This window comes from Conger conger, chromosome 4 (genome assembly GCF_963514075.1).
Source record: "Conger conger chromosome 4, fConCon1.1, whole genome shotgun sequence".
NCBI lineage: Eukaryota > Metazoa > Chordata > Actinopteri > Anguilliformes > Congridae > Conger > Conger conger.
The window spans coordinates 34,445,702-34,469,154 of record NC_083763.1 but is presented as its reverse complement, the minus strand read 5'-3'; the positions used below and the strand labels follow the sequence as shown (position 1 = coordinate 34,469,154).

General features: G+C 40.7%; 1 protein-coding gene across 1 annotated transcript in view; it reads left to right on the top strand.

The window, feature by feature from the left end:
* The window catches only part of adgrg2a (adhesion G protein-coupled receptor G2a), a 98,785-nt gene that overhangs the window by 53,626 nt on the left and 21,706 nt on the right, over positions 1-23,453 (top strand). Inside the window, exons 9-22 of the mRNA XM_061238949.1 lie at positions 2,810-2,901; positions 3,132-3,183; positions 4,076-4,113; positions 5,741-5,871; positions 6,145-6,262; positions 6,586-6,650; positions 8,960-9,007; positions 12,489-12,556; positions 13,491-13,537; positions 16,485-16,521; positions 17,543-17,577; positions 19,523-19,650; positions 19,832-19,952; positions 21,426-21,600. Of these exons, the coding sequence (XP_061094933.1) occupies positions 2,810-2,901; positions 3,132-3,183; positions 4,076-4,113; positions 5,741-5,871; positions 6,145-6,262; positions 6,586-6,650; positions 8,960-9,007; positions 12,489-12,556; positions 13,491-13,537; positions 16,485-16,521; positions 17,543-17,577; positions 19,523-19,650; positions 19,832-19,952; positions 21,426-21,600 (1,155 nt within the window). The remainder of the gene's footprint in view (positions 1-2,809; positions 2,902-3,131; positions 3,184-4,075; positions 4,114-5,740; positions 5,872-6,144; positions 6,263-6,585; positions 6,651-8,959; positions 9,008-12,488; positions 12,557-13,490; positions 13,538-16,484; positions 16,522-17,542; positions 17,578-19,522; positions 19,651-19,831; positions 19,953-21,425; positions 21,601-23,453) is intronic.

Here is a 23,453-nt window from a genome sequence, read left to right as displayed (position 1 = left end):
CACCTTTAAGCACTTATTTTGGTTGGGTAGTTCGCCCTTTTATTTTCTTTTAGCCATTTTGGGCTTTATTTATGATTTGGTCGGAGTTTTCATCCAAGTTATTTTCTGTTCCTCCCCCTGTTACGGGAGTAATCCCCATTTGTATTTGTATATCCCTGTTCCTTTATCTTCCGGGATTTTGTGGCAAAACACGTTAGCGTGTTCGCTTATAGGGGTTTACCCTGAGTCGCGTCTGGCTCTCCACCCATCCCCGACATTACAAAAACGTCAAGGATTGATCTCAAATGGTTGTTGGACAGGGTGCGGTCAGCTTCTACCATGAAGGTATGTAGTTGCCCTTTCGACATACACAATTAGGTTGATAACCAGGCAGTTTGGGTACATGATTCCACAAGCCAATTTCTAAAAGGTGCCCAGCAAGCGTGACCACCATTTGTCACCCTGCATATCAACATGGGGATTCACCTCCGGTATTCGATTTTCTGTCTAAAAAAACCCTGTCAAGGATTGATCTCAAAATGGTTGTCACCCAAGATGATTTTCCTCTGATATTATCACTGCGAAGCATGTCAGCAAACCGCTTTCCTTATCGGGGAACCCAAGGCAGTTGAGATGGATTCTGGAGGGTTCAGGAGTGACACTCTGGCCCCACCCGGCATTCCTTCCTAAGGTTTTATCAGGTAACCATGTCAATCAGGCTATTGAGATAGTAACTCACTGCCCTCCTCCTTTATATAACACAGAGGATAAAATGGCTTATCATACCAATTAAAGTGCTGCATTGATACAACTTTTGGCCTATGGAAGGCTGACCAGCCCTTCCTTTACGATGGTGGATATAGAGAGGGCATCCAAACAGAGACTTTCCCACTGAATAATGTGATCTCTCAAATATATAGGGTCCCTCACTCCACAGGAGTATTTTCACATCAAGATGGACTGGGTAGGGTTAATTTTGTTAACATGAAACTATAACGAAATATAAAAAAATGTTTGATGGACAAAATGTGTTTACATTTTCATTACAGAATAAATAAATAAATAAATGTTGCTCACAAATGACTGGAAACATGATGTGAGCATCGATGCACATGCACGTTTGTGATTGGATAACCATCTGGTCAAGGAAAGAAACATGAAACATGCCACTATATTCTTTTACTCATAATAAGCAAGATCGCTATGTGCTTTGCACTGTCCCTTGCTATATGTGCGCACAAGATCATGAGAGTGGCCCTTCAACAGTGACGATAGTCTCTCTTGAACATTTGAACGCTTGAGCACTGCATCTCAATAACTTATTTTGAGGAGACAGTATCATTTGAGTCAATTATCTATTTGCTGGCAACATCATCTTGTATGTGGTTACAATTATTTAAGCATTATTTCCAGCATCAAGTTCGTAAAGCTGTCTGTATCCCGAATGTGAAGCCCGATGTTATGTGGATTACGTGAGGAAGATATTGGCACTGCGTTATGAAATATATTAGCGGCTGGCTAAGTTTGATATAGTCGCATATTCCCTGAGATAAGTCTACATCTACTCATTACAGTTACAGTATGTCTATATGAACAAAGTGGTTCCGCCAAGTTAAAACGACTTGCGTTGGCTACACACTCTATACTCTATATTATTTTCAGAATTTAGTTGATAAAGCTATATCCCGACTGTGATATGTAACGTTATGTCAATGCATAAAGTTAATTTCCCATGCAACATGGTTATTGTCAATAGAATTCAGAGAATGGACTGATTGTTCTTACTGTTCATTTTTACTGATCTATGTGTTTGAGATGGGATTTGAAGATATGTGTTCAATGATTTATAAATATTAATATCTGAAGAGACTTCCAAAATTGGTCATTTTCCTTCCATATTGCTATAGATTTATGTGCTCATGCTTTTCAATAGTATATGAAGCCTTTTTACATACTAAGTCTAAGTAACAAGTGCTATGGTGTGATGATTCTTTGGAGAAATTATGATGAACCTGCAAAAGGCTGATTGCTGTCTTGATCTCATTTTTGCAACTGTCTTGATCTCTGGACAGTAAAAGAACAGCCATATCTTTTGACTTCTGAAGGCGTTTTCTGCTTCCTTGTGACCTTGCTGGAATGAGTCATCCAGTAGTTCAGACTGCCTCTGCCCTGAATTCTGCCTGGCCGCCTGCTGTGCGAACATGAACATAAACAGCAAATTAAACAAATAATTTCCACCAAGAGCCTTGTATTCCTCCTTACATTAAAATGAACTGAACTTTTTTTACTTCCTGTAATTTGTACGTTTTGTTTAAATTATTAGACATACATTTTACAAAAAAAAGTAAACAAAAGCAGAAAATGATGTAGAATGTGCTTACTTCCAGAAAAATTCCATTCAAATTGTGTAGACTTATGTATAATATAGGCATATAAAATTACTAGTGATTGAGACTTGATTTTTGAGTGCACAGAAACAATAATGGGATATCTGATACTCTAGGTTAGATATACATGTTTCAGTGATGCAGTGACTGAATTGGATACCTTTTCTTGTTTCATGCTTGCATATGATCTTGCTCTGAATAACTTCAGAATTCTTCAAGCCATGTAAAAGACAGAAGAAAGTTTTTTATATTTAAAAAATGTATGCAATGTATTCTGCACTCAAAACCTGTGGTTGGAAAAGGACTCTTGTGTTTCAGATATCTGATACTTTATCCTAACTACAATGCCATTTGACCCTACTGAATGCATGGATTAGGTGTAATCTGACTGACTGTTTGTGATCATATGATTGTCTGATTGATCTGAAACCTATCTTCCTCAGCTCTCCCAAGTCTTCAATATTTCCACTTGTGTGCCATCCAGTCACACAACAGACAGTCCTGTTCACAAGACAGCTAACAACAGCACAGACAGGTATGGACCCAGGGGTTACAATATTTCAGTCTCTGTGCTTTATCTGTTTGTGTGTGTGCATGCATGTTCTTGTATACGATGTACTTGTCATTATTATAACATATTGTAGCAGCTTTAAGTCTGAGTGTGTACATTGCTGTAGGGTAATGTGCATTGCTGTGCATGTGGTGAATATGTGTGTCCGTTTGCATGCATGTGCAATAAAAGTATGCTGTTCTTTTTCTGTCCAGAGATCAGCACAGTTGCAAGAATGAGGCAGAGACAGCAGTCAGCCTTTTGCAGGTGAGCTTTTTTTTATTTCTACCGACTAGCACTCTTTTTGTTCTCTTTGTTCTCACTGAGACCGCCCTGCTTGCGGTCACTGAGGCACTCCACTCTGCTAAAGCCAAATCCCTCTCGTCTGTCCTCATCTTCCTCAACCTGTCGGCCGCCTTCGATACAGTCAACAAAGAGATTCTGCTCTCATCGCTGTCTGGGATGGGTGTCACAGGGTCTGCACTCGCTTGGTTTTCCTCCTACCTCTCTGGTTGCTCCTACCGGGTGACTTGGAGGGGCTCAGTCTCTGACCCTCACCCCCTACAAACTGGAGTCCCGCAGGGCTCAGTTCTTGGTCCTCTCCTCTTCTCGCTATACACCATGTCTCTTGGTTCTGTTATCTCTTCCCATGGCTTTTCTCATCACTCTTACGCCAATGACACCCAACTCTTTGTTTCCTTCCCCCCTGATACCCAAGTCACCACACAGATCTCTGCCTGCTTGGCTGATATCTCTGCGTGGATGACTTCCCACCACCTGAAGCTTAACCTTGCCAAAACTGAGCTTCTCTACATCCCTGCTAAGTCCTCTCCGTCAATCGACCTCTCACTGACTGTTGAGGACTTTTTAGTTTCCTCCTCCCATACGGCAAAGAATCTTGGGGTGACTCTTGAAAACTGCCTCACCCTGGCTCCACAAGCATCCTCCACTGCCAGAACCTGCAGGTTTCCTAGTTATGGATGACATGCTTCGACTTGTGGAAGAACCTATGCACTTGTAAATCGCTTTGGATTAAAAGCGTCTGCCAAATGACTAAAATGTAAAATGTAAATGTTACAGAATATCTCTACTGAGCCTCATGCACTTCTGTCCTTAATAGCCTTTCTCTGATGGCAGAATAACTGTTCTATCTTTCCAGGGTATTGAGGTGATTTGCAACACCAAAGAAGATATCAGGTTAGTTTTTGAAACTTACCAGAGCTGCAGAGCTGGGAACTCCATCTCCCACACTGGACTACAACAATATTGATTTCCACGGCATGAAATATTATGTTCATGCAACCTTCTTGACTGAAATCTTAGGTCAGTCACTAACAGGAGCATGACCTTTACAAAAAGGTGTCCCCTTACAAAAAGTAGAGAACATAAAAAAGGGCTATACATTTTCACGTTTAAGTAAACTCATTCACAAAACTAATTCTGACCATTTTAATTGTTGTCTACCTCCAGTAAAGTATTTTATGGAATACATACAGCATGTAGGTGTAGCTGATGCCATGTATTCTATTAGTATGAATATTGTCTGCATACTAAAGAGGTATATTTGAATTATTTTTAAATCATTTACTTCTGGAAAGTAAAAAAGAAAGTGCACTTTAAATAGCCTCTACTCTCTGGGATTTAGTTCAGAAAAAGCACTGACAGCTCCGTGGCCCTTTCTTGGGGTTGTCAGACAAAGCAATGTAATATTCAAACCATGCAAATAGGTTTAATTTCCTGAGCCGCAACACAGGCATCAGATGAAACTTTTACGTACTATTTGGTCCCCCAAAAGTCCTTGATAGTTCAAAGATTTCCATCATCAAGGTACCGAATGAAAACGAATACACTTTTATGTAGAAATGGGTAGCCTTCCACTCTGTAAACATCACCCAACCAGTTGTATGTGATGCCAGTTAAAGAGTAGGCTAAGGCTATCTACTGTGGTTTATCTGGGAGCACACACAGCTACATTTGGAGTAACTGTAATTTCTGTCATCACATCGTCACAGGTGACATTACTGATGGACTAGGTGGCGGGTAGGCTTTATTTGAATATTGCAAATAGCGGAATGCCTAACGTTACTATAAAGTGTAGGCTATGAGGTGTACCAGGGAGACGTAATCGTAAAGAATTCAAATTACATTTTTATTTTACGTAGGCCTATAATTCTAAAATGTAATCTAATTTCAAGATGAATTTGTCTAACCCTCGAACACGTGTTGCTGTGCACAAAAGCAGTTAAAAAAAGAAGACAGGTGGATGAGAATGATTGACTAATTTACTAATTGCCTACCTGAACACACTTGCGACCTATGTTCATGACATGCAATTGCGATTTATATGTGAAACGCTCCTGAGAAAAATTAATGGAGATGGGTTTTGTTTGAAGAAAATGGTGGGGATGGGCAACCACTTAACATTTGGTACAAGAAACTCTGTGAAGTTGTTTCTGCACGGTGTGTGACAGGAAACTTATACACGCCAGTAGCAGTGTTTATCTGACAAGTTGAAAAAGGAATGTTTTCCTTAATGCTGATGAGTCTGAACAAGCCTGAACATGGATAGAATTCTTAATGTCCTAGTTAGCTATTATGATGATGATCTTGGTGGTTTATGGTTTATAGTTAAGGCTGCTAATTATTAACATTATTTTGTTATGGTATTGCGAAATTTCAATTTCAATTCAACAATTTATTTATTTTTATTTTATTGCCTGTGCCCCCTTAATGTGTGGGAACCCTGAGCAGCAGCCCTTGTAGCCCATTGGGATAAGACAGCCCCTGCAAACGGTTGAGCTTATCTCTGTCTTTCTGCCTTCAGGGTGACTAACTGCACAGTCGTACTGCAGCTGTATCAGCCGACAGACACCTGCTTGCTCAGACAGGTGCTGCAGGAAAGCAGCCTGGACACCTCCATCCAGGCCCATGTGCTGGGGGACGTGGAGAGAGTTGGTATGTGCCACCTGAAGCCTGTACAATCAGAACTCTCACCTGGAACAGGGACAGGCAGGGTTCTCACCTGATTGAGGATGTGATAAAGAGTGTATGTGCACGTGCATGAGTGTGTGTGTGTGTGTTGATTGGACTTTGAGGAAGAAGGGACAGGGAGAGGATGGTGAAAGGCTTTTGAGGCTTTATCTGTGGCCACTCTGATTCAGAGCAGAAAGCAATATATTAATATGCATAATATCTCCTAGACAGGACTAAGATTACTTTTCTTTGCAGGTCAAGGACTGTGCCAGAATGGGGACACATTATCACCGGATGACGGATTTGTGAGGTGCACATCCTCTACCTCACTCTCTGACGTTTGCTCTTCTGGAGGACCAGTTAATGTGACATGGTAAGGACCAGTGAAATGTCTGCCACACTGTTATTTACAGGGAACATCACATGCTTGAGTCATAAACCAGCACTGTTGATCTGTTTGTTGGAGAAGTATGATACCTCCTGTGCTAATTCTGTTTATATTAGTGCTGGGAGAACTTATCACAGAGAAAAGTGTACAACAGTGCAAAGTACAAATGAGAAGATTATGTATTAGTAACAAGCTGTCCAATAAACCAGGACTGAAATGATACCATCTAGTGGTAAGAGGCCATGATTGGAATACCATAATGGCAATTACATTTTTTGTGCCAAATTGACCTTTATGTCTCCCTGCAGCACCTACAAGGAGCCAGCATACATTCCGATGGAGATGCATCTGTCTGTTAGCCAGCTCTGCAACAGTGAGTACAGGACTCTTGAGTGAGTTCTCTGTAGCTGTCAATTGGAAGCTAAACTCTTAAACTAACCTCTTCATGCACATTCCCAATCGGACAACATTTTTGCAGTGTTCGACTTTAAGGATTATAACTCTAGATGTGAGCATCACAGAAACTTGAAATTGCTTAATGGGATTGGGCCCCACTGGTGGGTCATGGGAGGGGATGAAGTGGGTTTGAGAAATGCATAAGGAGAAAAATGTACTCCAAAAAATAATGTATGTACTGCTATCTGCTGACATCCACAGCATTCAGATTAAATGCTGTACCAATTACACTGCTCTGGTTGCAGTATAGATGAAGCTGTTTAAACATATGCCTCTTAAAAATCTTTCTTCAGTGCTGAAGACAGCTCAACTATGTTGCACAAGCAACAGTCTAAGGTGATGAGAGCATGGAACTTGGAGGGAAGACATCAGTTAAAGACAACAGCGGACAGAAACATACTGCAGGACTGTAGCAGCCATCGTTTTTAAAATTAAAAAAACTTGACAATTTGTCAATGATGTTGAGTCATGGCAGTAAATCCAATATGGCAGAAGTTGGTATGAAAAGTTGTTTGTTAGGAGAAGTGGAACCTATATGAAAAGGTTAATTGCCCTATGTCAATCAGGGGTGTTGCTAGACTTAAATCTCAACTGGGGCACAGGCCCAAAGAACTCATGATACCCCAAATTTGCAGCCATAAAACGCTTAAGTTTGCAGCCTCATACTGAAAAGCACCTGTAGTTGACAGCAGGGGCGTTCCTAAAATTTGAGGATATTCAGGACTTAGGCAAGACCATTGTTAGGGAGGCTGGAGCCATCCTTCCCCAGGGGGAAAAATAGAATTTCAAGACGTAAATCAATCTGGTGCACTTTGATATATACAATTAACGCTTAGATGAAATAAGATTAACAAACATCATTATAATCTCTATGTGTAGTCAAGACAGGAGCCAAAAAAAGGTCCCTTAAGTGCAGTATGACTACCTGCCTCACAAGACATTGCCAACCCTTTTATCAACAAGAAAGTGCACCATGGCACACTTTAGCCACATATGCATTACCAAATGGTTTATAGTACACCAAGCAAAATCAGGAAAAAAGGACAAATGGAAAAAAGGTGTTTAATGAGCCACACCGCATACTAACACATGGTTTCACCGGGTTTCACATGGTTTAGAATTTCACCGGCCAGGAAAAAATACTTGCAAGGACAATAGGGGCATAGTGGTTTAGGATTTGCTTTTCACACCACCAGGTTGCAAATGTGAGCACTTCTCCACAGCTGTTGTGAGCCCACACTTGCCATTGTGATGGACTTCATTTGCCTAGACCCTGGTCCTGGAGAGCCGCAGGGTGTGCTGGCTTTTGCCGTTACTCAGCACTTAATTGATCGATTAAAGCAGTGGATTACACAGTTAACTCGCCTCACCTGGTTTCTTGGGTCTGAATCAGTTGCTGGTATTAAGGCGAAAACAAAAACCAGCACACCCTGCGGCTCTCCAGGACCAGGGTTGCCGACCCCTGGCCTAGACCTACCATTTAGGCTGACTGTACTGTAGTGTGGGTGATGGATAGACGTCACCCGATAGTAAGGTATTTGGGCACAAAATTTGTGGCTTGCCTCAAAACATTCAATGCTTAAGCCCTGAAAGCCCAGGCCTTACAATGGCCGTAATTGACAGCTAGAAAATTGTAGTTGTAGCTATAACTTCACTATCACTATTTTGTTATTTTACTGGGGCACAGAAAAGTGTACACATGGTCTAGCAACACCCCTAATGTCAAGCAGGTCAACAGCTAGGATGCATCAAAGAGTTTAAATTCAGTGTCTCGGAATATGGCCCTTTTAGGGCCTTTCATGGCCTAGTGTGGCCAAATCTGTTGTATGGGTGTGGCAGAAGAATAACAACAATAAGGCTAGCAAAAACAATTGGGTTCCAGCATCAGCAGTGCTTGGATTCCTAAAGATTGTTGTGAGCAAGGGGGGTTTCAAGGAGTCATTACAGCATCAGCAAAAGTTGAGGTCTCCTGTTGAGACAGAATGTCTTGCTATAGTTTTTCCTAGTGACATTGCCCAGCCTGACCATTGTGATACTTGAATGACTTGTGCACTTGAACATAAAGAAACTGTATAATTGCTGTAAATGTTTAAGAACATGGCAATCAGCCGTGACCTTCTGGACATGTGTTTGGACAAATATATCACCTTAACATGATGTGTAGCATACCTGCTTGTGACAGATGAATATGATCAGGAGTCTGAAAGAAGCTTTTCTGTGTTTCAGGGAAAGAGCAGCAGTATTGTGACTGCTCAAATTTCTGCAGAGACACAGGTAAGTGTGCCAGCCTGGCCAACCACACACACTATATCCGTCAATAAAGAAACCTGTGGCATGAATATGTCATAAATATATCATGGGCTAGGTTACTTACCAGTCACATAGTAGCCATTGGCCACAGTTGGCTTCATCCTGCCTAGGGTATGGTGGGTTTAGGTCACCCATCTTGTTGTAGTTGCATTAGTTTTTCGCTATACACCAGAACCTACAGCCATATCACGTGATCCATGTAGTAGTTCCTACCAGTATCACCCGTTATGGATGTAAATACATACAGTACTGTGCAGAAGTCTTAGGTACCCTAGACTTTATTATATACAGTACTGTGCAAAAGTTTTAGGCAGGTGAGAAAAAAGGCTGTAAAGTAAGAATGTTTTAAAAAATAGAAATGTTATTAGTTTATTTTTATCAATTAAGAAAATGCAAAGTGAGTGAACAGAAGAAAAATCTAAATCAAATCAATATTTGGTGTGACCACCCTTCAAACCAGCATCAATTCTTCTAGGTACACTTGCACAAAGTCAGGGATTTTATAGGCATATAGTCAGGTGAGTGACAACCACTTATACCGAAAAGGGAGCGTTGTGGACCGTAGACGCAGTGGTTGGCCAAGGAAACTTAGTGCAGCAGATGATAGACACATCATGCTTCGCAATCGGAAGAACCAGTGCCATCAGCTCAGACTTGGAAGAATTCATGGAAGAATTGTGGCCAAAAAGCCATACCTCCGATGTGGAAACAAGGCCAAGTGACTCAACTATGCATGAAAACACAGGAACTGGGATGCAGAAAAATGGCAGCAGGTTCTCTGGACTGATGAGTCAAAATGAAATATTTGGCTGTAGCAGAAAGCAGTTTGTTCGCCGAAGGGCTGGAGAGCGGTACAAGATTGAGTGTCTGTAGGCAACAGTGAAGTATGGTGGAGGTTCCTTGCAAGTTTGGGGCTGCATTTCTGGAATGGAGTTGGGGATTTGCGTGCCTGTGTGTGTTGGGGATTTGTTCATAGTTAATGGTCTCCTCAATGCTGAGAAGTACAGGCAGATACTTATCCATTACATTACATTACATTTACATTACATTACATTATTGCCATTTGGCAGACGCTCTTATCCAGAGCGACGTACAACAAAGTGCATACCCATAACCAGGGATAAGTGCGCTGAAAGACCCTAGAGGGAAGTACAATTTCAACTGCTACCTGAACAAGATAGATAAGGACGAGGGCCAATATATATATATATTTTTGGAACAAAGAAACACACAAACAGAGCAAAAAAATCCATCATGCAATACCATCAGGGAGGCATCTAATTTGCCCCAGAGTTATTCTGCAGCAGGACAAAACCCAAACATGACCCCAAACATACAGCCAATGTCATTAACAACGATCTTCAGCGTAAACAAGAACAAGGAGTCCTGGAAGTGATGGTATGGCCCCCACTTCCCTGATCTCAATATCATCAAGTCTGTCTGAGATTATATGAAAAAATTTGAGGCTGCCTAAATCCACTGAAGAACTGTGGCTAGTTCGTCATGATGTTTGGAACAACCTACCTGCTAAGTTCCTTCAAAAACTGTGTGCAAGTATACCTAGAAGAATTGATGCTGTTTTGAAGGCAAAGGATGGTCACACCAAATATTGATTTGATTTAGATTTTTCTTCTGTTCATTCACTCCTTCTGTTCATGCATTTTGTTAATTGATAAAACTATTAACATTTCTATTTTTGAAAGTATTGTTATTTTACAGCATTTCTTCACACCTGCCTAAAACCTTTGCACAGTACTGTGTATGTTTATTTATTTGTGTGTGTTAGTATAAAAGAACACGTTTGAGATTTCCAAATATTCATTTTCCAAAATATTAAATTTTACAGAGACCTTTTTGTATTTCATTTTAAAAAGTAACATATTACTGTAAGCAATTGACTACTTTTACTTACTCTCTGAGATCAGAAGCAGGGAGCCAACCAAAGTCTGCAGAAGAACTGTGGCAAATTCTCCAACATGCTTGGAACAACCTCCCTGCTGTCTTATAGAACTGCAGGACAGTATTGGCTATTTCAGAGAAGTGATGCAGTTTTAACGCGGGTGATAACAAAAAATATTGATTTGATTCCGTTTTTAACTTTTCTGCCAAATTACTAAAATGTAATTGTGGCCAAATGTAATGTAAAATGTATAGTACGTTTATTTAGGACCTTTCATTGAATTATTTTTTGAAAGAATCATATCTGTACAGAATGTTATACAGGTGCCTAAGACTTTTGCACAGTACTGTACATATGTAAATGACAGCTTGCACTTTAACCTAATATTCATTGTTTTATTTAAAATCCAGAGTACAGAGCCAAAACAACAACAAAACGTGTCACTGCCCCAATACTGCATTTAACTGTAGACCTCTCCTCTGACAGAACCAGTTGGTAGCACATCATAGTCATGTAAGCGGATCCTTCCGAGGGGGAAAACAAGCATGTGTCTGCCATTGTTCTGAATAGGGAGCCATCATAGATAATTGCTATTTTAGTATTTTAAGAAAGTAAAACGTTTGTTTAAATTATGTTTGAAACTGTCTTTCCAACAATGCAAAGTGTAACTTTGCCTTCAACCTACAGTAACATATTTTTGTCACCAGGTCGGCTATAACCGGACTACTTTAATTAATTAGAAATGTATCGCATAGTAGTGTATGTTGCGTGCATTGATATTTAATGGATATTTTCGCTGTGAAAAAATTCTACACACCTCTTCAATATGTTCTTGTTAGCATGTTTATACAAAATTAATCACCACCCATGTGACATGTCTCGGCCAATCAGAATGCTGTATTTGCCCAAGGTGGTTGGTTATTTTTCAGTGTCGCGGTATATAATAATATCAGCAAATTGCATTCAATTGTTAGAAAATATACTTCCAGACCAGCAGAGGAAATTTTGCCAAAAATATAGGGTGCTGTCCTTATGTGGTTACACTGTGGATTGATAATCCAACCCTATAGCCTGTGGGTATCACTCCCTGGCATCGTCTTCGATTAAATCCCACATCAAGGTTACATAGTTGATCATAATATTTTGGTTTCACTTTTAATTCCACATCGCAGAAGCGGTGGTAAAAATTTAATTTTATAGGCTAATGCCATTAGCTGTTGCTAGCCACGGGCTTCTTGGCAATTCAATAGAACTGCAGATCTGGGTACTAAACCAATTTTCTGTGCGGTTGGGCTCACAGTAGTGTTCAGGTATTTTGAAAATAGCTAATTTAATGTATGACTACATTTTGTGCACATTGTAGTCCCAAATTGCTTACACCACACTGCCCGTGAGCTCTGAACATTGGTTTTGCTGTTTTGTTGTTGTTTTTTTCTTATTTGCTGAGATGAAATGATGCAAATGATGTAAAGGTCAATTCAATTGTGCAACACTGTGGTCTCGCTCTAACTGCACAATCACATGGCCACTGTTTCTCTGTTATAGCTGCATACTACGTGCTGGAGGTGGACATTCTCAGTGCCTCTGTCTCAATTGCAGATGTCAGGAAAATGGTGAGCTTGGTTGTTCCCACAGGGATAAATATTAAAGATTCAGGGGTTACTGAGTGGGATCTCCACTGTTCTCGACTGTGGATGGGTCCCATAGTCTGGTGCGTGGGATCCCTGCAGGGTGGTACATAATTGGTGGTAGTGTTATGCAAGCTTAGGGAGGGTTGAGTTGGCCTGGATCCACATCCCATTCTTCTCTACCAGCTCCTGCTAGTGCATGACTGGGACCCGTCCGACTGGTCCGAGCCCCGGTGTAGCCACAATAAGATCCGTGCAGCCGCTGGGCCCTTGAGCAAGGCCCTTAACCCTGCATTGCTCCAGGGGAGGATTGTGTCCTGCTTAGTTTAATCACCTGTACGTCACTCTGGATAAGAGCGTCTGCTAAATGCCATTAATGTAATGCAGGGGTGTCCAATCTTATCCAGAAAGGGCCGGTGTGTGTGCAGGTTGTTGTTTTAGCACAGGACTAAGACAGCTGATTCTACTCATCAAGGTCTTGATTAAAGACCACGATTAGTTCATTAGTATAATCAGGTATGTTACTGCTGGGTTAAAACAAAAACCTGCACCCACGCCAGCCCTTTAGGATAAGATCGGACACCTCTGATGTAATGTAATGATCAAATGTTGCCTGAGATCAGTTTACTAAAGCTGCCTTTATTCCTCCAACAAGCTTGGCTTGTGGGATACAGTCTAAAAAAAGGAACTGGTGACATCACATGCTTTGGAGGAAGAGTGTGCTTATCTTCACTGCATTGGCCAGGGAGATTGCAGCTTGGGAACAGCTGTATAGTATATGCCTGTGAATTCCAAAACTGAGGAGCATATGGGAGAAAACCATGAAAATATTAAAGATATAAAGTGTGAAAGTATTGTCTAGTTATTCAATGCTGTTAATCCTGAATCTTTTGCTTTTGGGCCTTGCTTCTCTCTTCAGGTTTCTCAGCTGAGCTCAGGACAAACTTGCATCAGTCCAGTCACCATGTATGTATCACACTGTCTCTCTTGCCTTCTATCAACTCATCCCAAAGGTGCTCTATGAAATTGAGATTGAGAAAACTAAAGTCACTGTCATGTTCATGGAACCAGCTTCAGATTATGCATGAGTTATAGGGTTGGGTATCATTTGGATTTTAATGATTCCATTTCAGGTTCTGCTCATCAGTTCCCATTCTTAACGGTTCCTGGTTCAGATTCCAATATGGTTAAAAAAAGGTTGCAGGGGCCATGGTGGCGCACAGCTAAAGTAATGGACCTTGATGCAGGCATGAGTTCATTACAGTTGCACAGCGAGGATCGGGGTTTGATTCCAGCTGAGTCCCCTCTCTGACTACGCCCTTCTTGCCCAGTTACTCAGTTTGGCCGGACAGCCAACTCTAGGAAGATTCCTGGTGGTACCAAACTTCTTCCATTTCACGATTATTGAGGCCACTGCACTTTGGTTAATGAAGTCCAGTTCCTTGGACTTCATGGCTTGGTTTTTGCCCTGACATGCAGTGTGAGTTGTGGGACCTTACAGTGGGAGCAATAATTATTTGATCCCTTGCTGATTTTGTAGGTTTGCCCACTTACAAAGAATGGAACTGTGTAGAATTTTAATCATAGGTACATTTTTACATTGAGAGACAGAATATCACAAAATAATCCACAATAACAACATAATAACATATACATTTAATATCATATTTTCACATGAAATAAGTATTTGATCCATAGAACAATAGGACTTAATACTTGGTGGAGAAACCTTTGTTGGCAAGCACAGAGGTCAGACGTTTGTTGTAGTTCTTCACCAGGTTTGCACAGATCTTGGGAGGGATTTTGGTCCACTTCTCTTTGCAGATCCTCTCCAAATCCTTAAGGTTCTGAGGCTGTCGCTTGGCAACTTGAAGCTTCAGCTCCCTCCACAGATTTTCGATGGGATTTAGGTCTGGAGACTGGCTAGACCACTCCAGGACCTTAATATGTTTCTTTTTGAGCCACTCCTTTGTTGCCTTGGCCGTATGTTTTGGGTCATTGTCATGTTGGAAGACCCATCCACGACCCATTTTCAGTGCTCTCACTGAGGGAATGGTACAGGTACATGGCCCCATTCATCCTCCCCTCGATACAGTGAAGTCGTCCTGTCCCCTTAACTGAGAAACACCCCCAAAGCATAGGGTTTCCACATCCATGCTTCACAGTGGGGATGGTGTTCTTGGGGTTGTACTCAGCATTTCTTTTCCTCCAAACACGGTGAGTCGAGTTGATGCCAAATAGCTCTATTTTGGTCTCATCTGACCACATCACCTTCTCCCAAGCCTCCTTTGGATCATCCAGGTGTTCTTTGGCAAACTTCAGACGGGCCTGTACATGTGCCTTCTTCAGCAGAGGAACCTTGCACGCGCAGCAGGATTTTGATCCTTCACAGTGTAGTGTGTTACTGATGGTTCTCTTCATGACTGTGGTCCCAACTGCCTTCAGGTCATTAACAAGCTCCTCCTGGGTAGTACTGGGCTGATCCCTGACCTTTCTCATGGTCATTGATATCCCACGAGGCGAGATCTTGCATGGAGCCCCAGACCGAGGGAGATTGGCGGTGACTTTGTGTTTCTTCCATTTTCTAATAATTGCTCCAACAGTTCTCACCAAGCTGCTTGCTTATTTTCTTGTAGCCCATCCCAGCCAATTTTGTCTCTGATGTCCTTAGACAGCTCCTTTGTCTTGGACATGGTGGAAACGTTCTGATTGATTGTGTGGACAGGTGTCTTTTATACAGCTACATAATGATGTAACGAGTTGACACAGGTGTTTTGGGTAATGAGTTGAGATTAGAAGTGCTTCTTAATGGAAAACTAACTGGTCTGTGGGAGCCAGAATTATTGCTGATTGGTAGGGGATCAAATACTTATTTCATGCAAAAATACGTTTTTAATTTATATGATGTTGTTATTGTGGACTATTTTGTGTTATTCTGTCTCTCAATGTTAAAATGTACTTATGATTAAAATTCTACACAGTTCCATTCTTTGTAAGTGGGCAAACCTACAAAATCAACAAAGGATCAAATAATTATCGCTCCCACTGTATATACACAGGTGGATTGGACCTTTCTAAACTATGTCCAATCAATTCAATTTGACTGCATCTAGACACATCTCAAGGATAATTAAAGCAAACAGGATGTGCTTGGCCACAATTTGGAGTGCCACAGCAAAAGATTTGAATAAGTATGTAAATGAGAGATTTCAGTTTTAGAATTTTCCAAAAACACAGAGAGCGTAAATTGATGCAAATATGGCAATTTTATACATTTATAATTACGTTAAATTAAATTGAGGGGGTTTACTTTATTTGGTATTTGTTTTACTTAATTTTTAGACTTATTTGTCTGCTACCGCTACAGATCCACTTCAAGGTTTGTTCAGAGATACTGTTGCACTGCATGGCTATTTGAGTTACTGTCCCCTTCCTGTCAGCTTGAACCAGTCTGGCCATTCTCCTCTGATCTCCCTCATTAACAAGGCTTTTTGCCCACAGAACATCAGCAGTTTCTAAGATACTGATACCATCCTGTCCGGCACAAACAATTATTCCATGGTCAAACTCACTTGGATTACATTTCTTCCCCATTCTGATGTTCAGTCTGAACAACAACTGAACCTCTTGACCATGTCTGAATGTTTTTATGCATTGAGTTGCTGGCACATGATTGGCTGATTAGATATTTGCATTAATGAGCTGGTCTACAAGTCTACCAAATATAGTGGTCACTGAGTGTATATGCACCAACGCAAAAAATCAAGAAATCTCTGTCTAATACATTATGGAGAGTACTGTATAGTATATGTATTCTATTTTCTTGCACACACCCAAACACACACATATACACAAACATTTGTTTCATTGTCTGCTGTTAGTCTAATTTAAAATGATTCCTCTCATTTTGCAGATGTCCATTTTTCCGCTTAATATCTGAATTCTACCAGGTACATAAACCATGTTTTTTACTCATCATATCATTTCAGTGTAAACAGCTATATCCATTTATCCCTAATGTTGAACTAAATTGTAGTGCAAGCTCTAAGATAATTTGGCAACCTAGGATTCTTAGAAGTAGTGATCATACTCGATGCAGAGTTCAATGTCTTGGCTTTGGGTAGAGCAGTGCTTCTCAAACTTGCTCCTCTGTTACCACTGTGTATGCTTCTCATTTTTGTGCCAACCACAGTTGCATTCCCAGAATTTTAAGGAGCTGTTTATTTTTCTGAATGACACTTTCCTTGTTTATTCTTTACCCTCTCAAGCCACATTAGGACAGAACTATCTATGCATGCTATGAACAATAAACCTCCCATGTTCACATTGTGCTACATTGCAAATTAATATGTAATTTATTTGATGAAATTACAGTACTGAGGTGAATCAAAAGGCTCAAAATTGGTGAATATGTGGACACAACACTGCTAAAGCTATTTTGTAGATAATGAAGAATGACAAAGCAAATGATTACAAGTCAAACCTGCATTTTGTTAATAGGAAAATAGTTAAATAGTTACAAGGAAAATAATATGAGAGAACTGAAACGTGTCCAGCAGCCTAATTACAGTGAGCGCTTATTGATTAACCTCAGTCTTATTTGACCAGTTAAGGAAATTGGTTACTTTTTTGTGCAATTGTTTGCAAATTTAGCAAAATAAGTATAGTGTGAAAATGACTTTTATTCTATATTGTATGCATAGCTATTTTTGATGTAAGAGGGCAAATAATTCCATAATTAGAAAAAAAGAAATATTCACAGCTTGATCTGCGATTTTAATTGTAGTTGGAACAAAAACCAGCATACGCAATGGTACTCCAGGATTGACTTTGAGAACCACTGGGGTTTATATTTTACACAACCTTTTACACGTATTGTTTTTATATTTATAATATTTGTAACCCAGATTGCCACCTGGGGATATTAAAGATAGGGGCACTGATCACTCATTGTGTGCTGTGTATCTACAGGGGGCTCATCTGCAATGCCATGGGACAGAATCTCGGTAAGATGGCTAGAAGCTAAGCAGTCTAGTACTCATCTCCATAAAACATGTTAAATAGACCACCAGGAAAACAAAGATCACAAACAACAAACCTGAATAATCCAGCAATCCACATATATGACAAATTTGGCACAAAATAACAGGCCTGAAACCCCAAAATAGGCTTGTGCCAAATGGTGGATAAAACTTCCACATCTTCTTTATTAGGGGAAAGAGATATTTCTGCAGATCAGATGCTAATGATCTGGTGACAGAAATGAGTTAATATGGTAGTTACATCCAGAGACAAGAAGACTAAAGAATTAAAGGTTGATGTACCAACAGGCAGGGTAGAATAAGAAGCAGGAGGAAGTGATGAGAGCAATAGAGATGAGGGTGGAGTGTGAGAGAATGCCGAGATTTCTACTAAAGGTTACTGTGGATGAGTTGTTACAGGAGTTGAGTGAGAGTGGGTGGGGGCGGGAGAAGGAAACTAATAAGCTTCCCCTATACAAAGCTCTTCAATTAGGTAGGTAGGGGGGTAGGTAGGTATATGAATCCTTTTTTAAGCAAATTTTGTTATGCATATACATTTTGAATAGTCTAAACCATGTTATGTTTGCTGGTGTTATTTAAGGAATTGTTATTTAGGCATTCCCTATAACTCCCTATATTTCTTCTTACAAAGCTAAGCCTAATCCAGGAAACAAAAAAACAACAAGACAAAATAAAAGGGCAAGGGCTAGGGAAACAAGGGCTTGGGAATAAAGGGGCTAGAACGGGTAAATGGGTAAAAGGGCATGGGACTCGAAAAAGCAGGATAAGACAAACTAGCAAGGTGCAATTGAAAAGGACAGGTATAAATACACAGGGGAATGAGACAAACTAGGCGGGGCATGGGAGTGGGGACAGTCTAATAAATAAACATCAGGTGAGACACATGAAAGGGTAATAATACAATAATGAGGGGGAAATGAAAACACGGATTGGATTCACAAAGACACAAATAGCTCCAGACTAGGGAGTTGACATTACATTACATAATTGGCATTTGGCAGACGCTCTTATCCAGAGCAATGTACAGTTGATTAGACTAAGCAGAAGACAATCCACCCCTGGAGCAATGCAGGGTTAAGAGCCTTGCTCAAGGGCCCAACAGCTTGCTGTGGCTACACCAGGATTCGAACCCCCAACCTTGCGTGTCCCAGTCATTTACATTAACCACTACGCCACAGGCCGCCAACAATTGCACAGAATCAGGAGATGTAGTGATAACAACACTTCGCTGAAACTAAGCAAGTAATCAGTGATAGAATAGGGAGGCGGAGTTACAGAGCAGAATTGAAACTGGAGATGCGTTTGTAAGTTAGTTACGTGATTAAATTACAAATACCCAAAACTAGTGAATGTTAGTTTGGTAGATTGACAAACAGATTAGTGTGTTAATATAATCAGTACTGTAAAAATTCTATGTTAGTTGGGATTAGTATATTAGTGCTATCCACAAACATGAAATTGAGAGAAAGCAGGAAGAACAGCGAGACAGAAGGAATCGTGGGAATCCGGAAGATTCCGAAACCACCCGAATAGTGAAGCGTGCAGACAGGGGAGTGAGGGGAGTGCAGTTGAAATTGTACTTCCCTCTAGGGTCTTTCAGCGAACTTATCCCTGGTTATGGGTATGCACTTTGTTGTACGTCGCTCTGGATAAGAGCGTCTGCCAAATGCCAATAATGTAATGTAATGACTCGGGATCAGAAACATTCAGACACAGACATCACAGGGGAAGACTAATGAACACCAGACATGAATATGAAAAATAATACATGACAAGAATAACGATAAAAAACGAACAGACAGATAACAGGAACATAACACATATAATTAAGTTTTTAATTTGTGTTCCTTGTATGTATGTGTGACCTAACACTCTCTCTCGTCTCTTTCGTAATCACCCCTTCCTCCAGGCTATACAGCTGCATGGTGGTTCTTAAGCTATCTCAGCCAGTGGACATGTGTGCGGCCAGTACAGTTATGTTATACCTGCTTGAAGACAGTGATGACATCAACTTCAATGGTGCTGTTACACGAGCAGGTAAGCTCTACAGAAACAAGAATGGGGTTCAGTGCAGCAGTGTGGAGCAGTCATCAGTCAAAAGCAGTGGTCAGAGTAGCTGTGTGGAGTATTTAAGCTTGATTTTATGTTTTGATTTATATTTGTAAGAATATAAGCTTGCATTTGTGTGTTAATTGAAATTTTTGTTCTGTTTTCTCAGCGATATGTGGCTGGCCCTCAGGTCCTGTGGCTGATCTTCTGAACTCCACCTTCACCTGGGTCTCTGTGGATCTCCATGCATCTGAGATCTGTGACAGTCTTAATCCTGTAATCTTCTCCTGGTCAGTACTGCTATGTGCTTTCTGGCCTTTAAAACCAGGCACTTCACATAAAGCACTAATTACTGTTCACATATACCGTTTTTATTTTCTCCCAGATAATTAGCTGAACAATTAGTGCTACTTATTGGCCTAAACTGTCTCTACACCTAACTCCCAGGTAAAGGGAGGGTGGAAAACAAGCAGTTATTGGATTTAGAGGACTGTGATAATCCCTGACCTAGACCACTAAATACTGTTCACATAGGCCACAGAATATGAATGTTCACTTGGACAGCTATCTGTTGTTTAAGAATAACAATATCAGAACTGGATCAGAACCTCTGTGGTGATCATCTGGATGATTGTGTTGTCATGCTCCGTGTCTGTTCTGTTTTGGCGTTTGCCATTTTCATGTCTCGTCATGTTTTCTCCACTCTCGCTTTCTGTAGTTCTTTCATTCATTCATTTCACCTGTGTCTCATTACCTGTTCCCTGCACTCACACCTGTTTGTCATTTCATTTACCTGTATATACCCGTATGTTTTCACCTGTTCCTTGCCAGATTGTAATGTGTTTCGACCATTCTCTCTAGCATTTTTCCGACTGCTTGATCTGTGTTTCGACCCCCATTTTGTGTACCCCTACTTTCGTTTTTTGGATTTTTATTCTCTTTGTTTCGATCCGCTGTTGCTGAATTCTGACTGGACCTTTGTATTACTATTTTTCAGAATTTGTTGGTACCTTTACCTTATCAAATTGCCTTCTTGTGTTTGCACTATTGCCTGTGACATTGACCATGCTTCTGATTATCCTTGCTATCTCTGTTGGTGATTGATCCCTGCTTGTTTAACCTGCCCTGAACTGAATAAAGACTCTTATTCAGTGCATTTCCCTGTTGCGATTGGTTCTTCAGTCTTTGTATTTGTATTTGGTTCTTATATTACTAGATCATTCCATATTGTTCACCTCAACACTAAATGCTGTTCACATAGACTGTTGATTGGTAAATGGTTGGCATTTATATAGCGCCTTTATCCAAAGTGCTGTACAATTAATACTTCTCATTCACCCATTCATACACACAGTCACACACCAACGGCGATTGGCTGCCATGCAAGGCGCCAACCAGCTCATCAGGAGCATTTACGAGTTAGGTGTCTTGCTCAGGGACACTTTGACACAGCCCAGGTGGGGGATTGAACCAGCAACCTTCCGACTGCCAGACAACTGCTCTTACTGCCTAAGCCATGTCGCCATGTCGCCTTACTGCATTTAGCCATGATTGCTCATACAACCAATTAAATACAATTAACATAGAACTTTTCAGTTCAGAAAAGTTCTATGTTAATAGTTCAGACAGTTCAGAACTTCAGACTCTCTGCTGACAGTCTGTACATGTTCAGAACACACAGGTTTTACATCAGAAAAAGCTTTTAATTCTTGAGTTGTTTCTATGAGTAATTGGTTTGTCCTTTGTCTATTGCATTCCCTCAGCAAGGAAGATGAAATCCTTGGCGTGCTTTTGAAGGAGAGCTGCAGAATTCCAACATCTCCTCCTTCCACATCCACATCCTCACCAGTGACCATGCCCCTGTTCCCTCCCACTGTCACCCCATCTTCCTCCCACAAGTTCTCCACACCCTTTACAACACCCAAACCATTTAACTCAGCAACTATTCACAGCACACCACTAAGCTCTACAACACAAGAGAAGACAACAGCTAGTCTGCTCAATACTACAACAGAACAAAACACAACAGCACTATCGCTGACTGCGACAACACAACAAAACACAACATCTATTCTGTTCAATACTACAATGCAACAAAACACAACAGCTATTCTGCTCAATACTATCACACAGCAAAACACAACAGCACTACCATTGACTGTTAAAACACACACAACAGTGCTTCCACTAAATGCTACAGCACAAAACACAACAGTACTACCACTGACTGCTTCAACACAAGAAAACACAACAGCACTACAATTGACTGCTACAACAAAACACACCACAACAGCTATTCTACTCAATAGTACCGCACAACAAAACGCAACATCTATTCTGCTCAATACGACAACACAACAAAACACAACAGCTATTCTGCTCAACACTACCTCACAGCTAAACACAACAGTGCTACCACTGACTGCTGCAACACAGCAAAACACAACAGAATTATCACTGACTGCTGCAACACAAGTGAAAACAACATCTATTCTGCTCAACACGACCACACAACAAAACACAACAACAACACGACCACTGACTGCTACCACCCAACAAACCACAACAGCTATTCTGTTCAATACTACCACAGAACAAAACACAAAACCACTACCACTGACTGCTACCACACAACAAAACACAACATCTATTCTGCTCAATATGACCTCCCAACTAAATACAACAGCACTACCATTGACTACTACCACACAGCAAAACACAACAGCTATTCTGCTCAATACAACCTACCAACTAAATACAACAGCACTACCACTGACTGCTGCCACACAACAAAGCACAACAGCACTACCACTGATGACTACAACACAGCAAAACACAACAGCTATTCTTCTCAATACAACCTACCAAATAAATACAACAGCACTACCATTGACTACTACCACACAGCAAAACACAACAGCTATTCTGCTCAATACAACCTACCAACTAAATACAACAGCACTACCACTGACTGCTGCCACACAACAAAGCACAACAGCACTACCACTGATGACTACAACACAGAAAAACACAACATCTATTCTGCTCAATACTACCACACATCAAAACACAACAACACTACCACTGACAGCTACGATACAACAAAACACACCAGCTATTCTGCTCAATACAACCTACCAACTAAATACAACAGCACTACCATTGACTACTACCACACAGCAAAACACAACAGCTATTCTGCTCAATACAACCTACCAACTAAATACAACAGCACTACCACTGACTGCTGCCACACAACAAAGCACAACAGCACTACCACTGATGACTACAACACAGAAAAACACAACATCTATTCTGCTCAATACTACCACACATCAAAACACAACAACACTACCACTGACAGCTACTACACAACAAAACACAACATCTATTCTGCTCAATATGACCTCCCAACTAAATACAACAGCACTACCATTGACTACGACCACACAGCAAAACACAACAGATATTTTGCTCAATACAACCTACCAACTAAATACAACAGTACTACCATTGACTACCACCACACAGCAAAACACAACACCTATTCTGCTCAATACAACCTACCAACTAAATACAACAGCACTACCATTGACTACCACCACACAGCAAAACACAACAGCTATTCTGCTCAATACAACCTACCAACTAAATACAACAGTACTACCACTGACTGGTACCATACAACAAAACACAACAACACTACCATTGACAGCTACCACACAACAAAACACAACATCTATTCTGCTCAATATGACCTCCCAACTTAATACAACAGCACTACCATTGAC